Source organism: Pygocentrus nattereri, chromosome 23 (assembly GCF_015220715.1).
Source record: "Pygocentrus nattereri isolate fPygNat1 chromosome 23, fPygNat1.pri, whole genome shotgun sequence".
NCBI classification, from domain to species: domain Eukaryota; kingdom Metazoa; phylum Chordata; class Actinopteri; order Characiformes; family Serrasalmidae; genus Pygocentrus; species Pygocentrus nattereri.
In genome coordinates this window covers 17309306-17315188 of record NC_051233.1, presented here as the reverse complement: position 1 = coordinate 17315188, position 5883 = coordinate 17309306, and the positions used below count along the sequence as shown (strand labels likewise).

Sequence of the window (5883 nt, the reverse complement as noted above, 5' to 3'; positions counted from 1 at the left end):
CATTTTTACAGAAGCTGTATGAAGATTTGATTTCAACCCCACTCATTGTGGATGGTCCCTCTCCATCCTCTGTGCTGGGGAGGAAGAAGTGATGGAGGGAGATCAGGAACAGACAGCAAAAATGGTGGTACATCACTAATTTCAGCTCCTTTTTCCTCCTCTGCTTTTAAATCACTGAAAAGGAGAAGTCCACATTACTATATCATATATTATTACTCAATAACATATTAAAGCAGGCCATGTTTTTTGTGGAGATTATGAATTCTGCATATGTGATTTGCTGAAACCCATTCCATTAATTAAATGGGTAGACCAACTCAGAATTATATGGCGGTGGTGGTACGGCACAATGAGCACATAAAGCTACACTTACAAAACCTGACATTTCTTTTAATCATTTTGTTTAAAGGACAATTGCAATAAATCTTTTAACACCACAATGTTGAACCTAATGGAACCTACAGTTCTCCATCAACTGGAGCTTTTTTCCTAGACATGTATGTTCAAGCTATTAAATACAGCTAAGCAAACATTTGTCCAGCACTAAACTTTTAGCATCATCTCTGGCTTAAAAGAACAGTATACTGTATTATATTTTATTTTAATCTATTTATTTTTATTTATTCATTTATTTATTTTTACGTATGTATGTATTTATTTATTTATTAGGGATCCAAGCATTGTAGGTAGATGGAGGTAGATGGAGGTAGCCCTCCCCCCAGAACTTAAGTGAGTGAAATGACTCCAATTGGTCTGATGGCAGCAACATAGAGTAGAAATAACCACTTTACAACTCCTCTTTGCTTATTCGATCAGAAAAGTCATTCTGTCTCTGAGCTTCCTGGTCATCTTAGAATGTTCTGTACTTTTCCCATGCCTGTCTATCATGGGTACCTAACTTTGAGATTTGAGATTAATTGAGTTAAGGGTGATAACACTATAATTTGTTTGCTCCTGCTCACTGTTGGGAGAATGAACTGAACCGGTGATCTGTGAACATCTCTGTATGATGTCTTATAATAAAGTAACCTTTTCCTCAAAAGTGCATGACAATGTAGTTTATTCTCAACAACATCTACAACGACTCCACATGTCAACCAGAGCAAAAATTCATGTTTTGGCCACTATCTCCTCAACTTTGAAGCCTACAGTCAAAAATTCTTGAGAAATACTGGAGAAATATTGCCTCCACTTGCTAAAAAAATTCAACAGGCAAGCTTAGAATTGGCCAAATTGCACAAATTGCATGATGTGAAGTTTTTCTGCAATTACTCAAAGTTTGAAAAATTAGCTGTTCAATCTAGTCTGTGAACTTCTTTTTTTCCCCTCCAATTTGGTCTTAAAACTGTGGTCATAAAGTGATGGACAGGGTCAGCAACAATACTGAGGTAGGCTGAGGCATTTAAACGATGCTCAATTATTACTAAGGGACCCAAAGTGTGCCAAGAAAATATCCCCCACACCATCACACCACCACCACCAGCCTGAACTGTTGATATAATGCAGGATGGATCCATGATTTCATGTTGTTTATGCCAAATTCTGATCCTACCATCTGAATGTTGCAGCTGAAATCGAGACTCGTCAGACCAGGCAACATTTTTCCAATCTTCTATTGTCCAATTTTGCTGAGCCCGTGCAAATTGTAGTCTCAGTTTCCTGTTCTTAGCTGACAGAAATGGCATCCGGTGTGGTCTTCTGCTGCTGTAGCCCATCTTCTTCAAGGATTGATGTGTTGTGCGTTCAGAGATGGTATTCTGCATTACTTGGTTGTAACAAGGGGTTATTTGAGTTAATGTTGCCTTTCTATCATCTCGAATCAGTCTGCCCATTCTTCTCTGACCTCTCACATCAACAAGGCATTTTCGTTCACACAACTGCTGCTCACTGGATATTTTCTCTTTTTAGACCATTCTCTGTAACCCTAGAGATGGTTGTGCGTGAAAATCCCAGTAGATCAGCAGCTTCTGAAATACTCAGGCCAGCCAGTCTGGCACCAACAACCATGCCACACTCAAAGTCACTTAAATCACCTTTCTTCCCAAGTTATTTTGACCACCTATACATGCCTAAATGCACTGAGTTGTGGCCATGTGATTGGCTGATTAGCTATTTGTGTTAACAAGCAATTGAACAGGTCTACCTAATAAATTGAGCGGTGAGTATAGGATGTAAATGGCGACAAAGTGCTAATGAAATCTGATAGTGCTTGGACCCCTAAGGCTGCCACCTGCAGCTATATTTATTATTATTTTTATTATTGCTGCTGGAATTAAAGCTTTCTGTTGTTGACTAATTGCCAACTATTCGATTAATTGACAAACCATTATGCTATTCCTTTATTTTGTTTTATCACATCTCTGCCATCATTCAAAGTTCCATACTTTCTGTACTTCCAGTAGTGTGCTGCAATCTGCATGCATTCTATGAATGTTTTAGGGCATTGAAGAGTTCCTGTATTTACCAGGAAAGGACACATCAGCAACTAATCAATGTCAAGTAATTATTGAAGCACTAATCATTATTATTACACCTTCAGCGCCTAGATCCCTAGGGTAGTAATCCTTTGTGCTACTCAGGCACACAGATGAGCCCAAATGGCCATAAAAGGGGCACTACAGCACAAAAAAAAGTTGGTACTGAAAATAACTGTCTCTCCTGGTGGGACCTTTAGTATTATTGACAAGAGCCTGAACCTCAATAACTACTGGGAGGAAAAAAAAAAATTTAAATTTAAAAGTACTGGCCAAAGGTGGGCACTACTCAATTTTCCAACATTTTAATCAAGTACATTTCACATCATTTCACTTGGTGAAGACTGGTCATCACAAGGCACCACAGTGCATAATGAGAATCACTGAAAATTCCATTATTTTCTCTTTGCTGCAGATAAAGTATCATGTGATTTAGTTTTAAGTTGACCAACATTGCAGTTACAAGTTTGTGAGAAATTGGACGTCTTGTACGGCATTTTGACTTATTTTTCAAAGCCTGCAGTGAAATTAAAGAATGTCAAAATATTAACTTGGAAAACATTTTCATTGAAGGTTCCTGATCAATACCCATGACATACAAGGGCCTTCTGTTAAATTCTCACTCTCAGTCATTCATCTTCTCTCTAAGAAAAAGGCCCCATTCTGATGCCTGAGCTGATTTGTACTTGGACCCACATACTGCTGTTCGTGGATAAATTGTTTCTGCTTCTTCTACTTATTATTATTAGCTATTATTGTTGTTATTATTATCATCATCATCATGTGCCTTACACAAACTCTTGACTTCTTGATACCTTCATAAAGATATACTTTCAAACATCAAAAGCTATCATAACTTTTTATAGATTAATTACCTTCCCACCATCAGAGCAACCCTGTTGTTCTCTCTTCTGGAAAGCCATTCATCTAGTGAAGGTCGAGGAGAGGCTTTGTCATGCTCAGGGTCCGCCTTCTGCCACCTTTCATCTTACAACACATCAAGGGATTACGGAGTTGCTTTTAAACTTATTTGGTTCTCTGTCTCATTTAAACAGCAATATGGAGAGCTAAAATATTATTTTAAACAGGTTTTGTGCCCTCAAAGATTTCTTATTCATCACTTTCATTTAATTTCTTTCATCAAAAATAATTTAATGGAAACATCTGCTCAGTGGCAGACCAGGCAGAAAAGCTGTGTAAACGAAAAAGCAGTAGCGTAGGGATCCCTTTTGCCTATTTGTTTAAATAATTTGGTTTAACGGTGGGTGTCAACATCATAATACTTGAAGACATTCACATGATGCATTATTTCACAATTTTCATGATCTATCACACAATATCTTGCTTTGTCAAGCAAACTATCCAGCAAGAGTGAAGTTTCAAACCAAAATAAGGGCTTGTTTAGCAAAAAATCTAAAGTACCTCACCTTCAATCTGTTGCTCCAAAGCCATCATATCCTTTTCAGAGAAATGAGAGTAACGGCAACTAGGGCCAAAAACACACTGGCCTGAGAGAGAGAGAGAGAGAGAGAGAGAGAGAGAGAGAGAGAGAGAGAGAGAGAGAGAGAGAGAGAGAGATATTGACACATCGATACTAATACAGACATGTTGATAGTGTTTTTTTGTGGAAGTGGAGATAGATAGTGGAGTTTTACAGTGGAAAATGATCAGCTTCATGAACTTAAGTAAATTTTACATCACAATATCATTATTAATAATAACACTGTGGTTTTGGCATCAAGCACATCAACCCAGAGAAACCCAGCTTAAGAGCAAATGGACAAAATCACATTCATACATGAATGCATACATCAAGTCAGAGACCACATTTCATATACTTAATTGTCAGTCAACATGATAGATGCATGCATATACGAACACACACACACTGTTCTGTGCAAATAAATATAGTGTACAGTAGGGATGTATCTATAATGATACTGGTATCTGGCTGAAACCATACTTATAAAAATTCTGTGATACCAACATTCCAATACGCGCTGTGGTGACTGTACACTGCCACGCTTATGAACAAACGCAGTGAAGGAGGCTCAGTTCACACAGAGAAGGATCACTGTCTCTGTGGCGGTAGGACATAAAGTCTTCAGTCCACTGAACACATTTCCACAAGGAATACACTTTGTGATTTAAGCTCATTTTTACACTTTATTCCTGAAACTGAAAAATTAAACCTGTACTTAACGCTCATTTTTGACTGGAAACTAAATAACTGAACAAACTGACTGCTTTAACGTTTGTCAGAAAGAAAGACATACAGACAGACGATAGACTGACCTGTCTGCTGAAACTTCCTGCATGGTTGCTTTGACCGTTCCTCTTGTAAAATTGCAGCAGCATCTAAAAACATAGATATTAAGATTATTCATTAAAAACACTTCAGCCGAGTCATCAGAACACTGATCATTAGTAAGTAGGTAAGGTAAATCAAATTATGTCTCTTTGCAAGGTAAAATATTACAATGGATAAAGCGAAAGGTAATTTTACTAGTTATCCAGTACGGTTTCCTGGCACTTTGTCAGGTAACCTACTGCAAAGTAACGTTAAGGTTAAAAGTTAGATTCAAATGTACCTCTGAAGACATCTAGCCAGGCTTTTTTGGATCTTTGGTGCTGAACGCCGTTCAGATGTTTCTTCCTGTTATGCAGTGTATCCTGAAAGCTACGATCACAGTAATCGCAATAATACCGCTTTCCCATTTCGTAACTTAATCATAAACTACAAATTAACCAATGCACACACACATCTCTAAGAAATATCAGCAAAGAAATTTAGACATGACCACTACGCCTTATTCAGCCTTATTTACAATATGGAGACCCAGTGTGCGCACGCGCACGAGTGAATATCCTCCCAGTGAACAGCGCCCTCTGATGCCTCATAGGACGAATAAACTGTGGCCTCAGTTCTTCCGTTTACCTCTCTCTTTCAGTAGAAGAGCAGGCCACTGAACAGTTATCATGACTTGATCACATGCCTGAACATGCTCTACCATGTTGGTCGGTCCAAGGCCTTTCGATTGGGCTTGGGAATGTGAGGTCATAACGTAGTGCTTTATGGGAGATTCGCTCGTGTAAGGGGTCATTCGGTACTCTCCAGTTGCAGACGCCGATGAGGAGTGTTTGAATATACAAATTAATAAATAAAATGAAGATCAAGGCAAGGCTGCGTGTTTCGTATATAAATAATAAATACATTTTATTCATTTAATTAATAATTACGCGGATATATGGTCTTTACAGCGTTTAGATTTAGTATGGATAACACACACACACACACACCTTCTAAGTCGCTTCTCCTTCTGGGTCGCGGAGATGCTAGAGCCTATCCCATCTGTCATTGGGCGAAATTCAGGATACACCCTGGACAGGTCGCCAGTCCCTCGCAGTG

General features: G+C 38.4%; 1 protein-coding gene across 1 annotated transcript; it reads right to left on the bottom strand.

Moving 5' to 3' along the window:
• zmat5 (zinc finger, matrin-type 5) lies at window positions 1-5326 on the bottom strand. Its single transcript, XM_017721163.2, has 5 exons — window positions 5066-5326; window positions 4770-4832; window positions 3902-3982; window positions 3350-3461; window positions 1-174 (listed from the first exon to the last, which is right to left on the bottom strand). The coding sequence occupies exons 1-5, from the start codon at window positions 5190-5192 to the stop codon at window positions 33-35; spliced, it is 525 nt and encodes a 174-aa protein (XP_017576652.1). The 5' UTR covers window positions 5193-5326; the 3' UTR covers window positions 1-32.
• Between the last annotated feature and the right edge of the window lie 557 nt (window positions 5327-5883).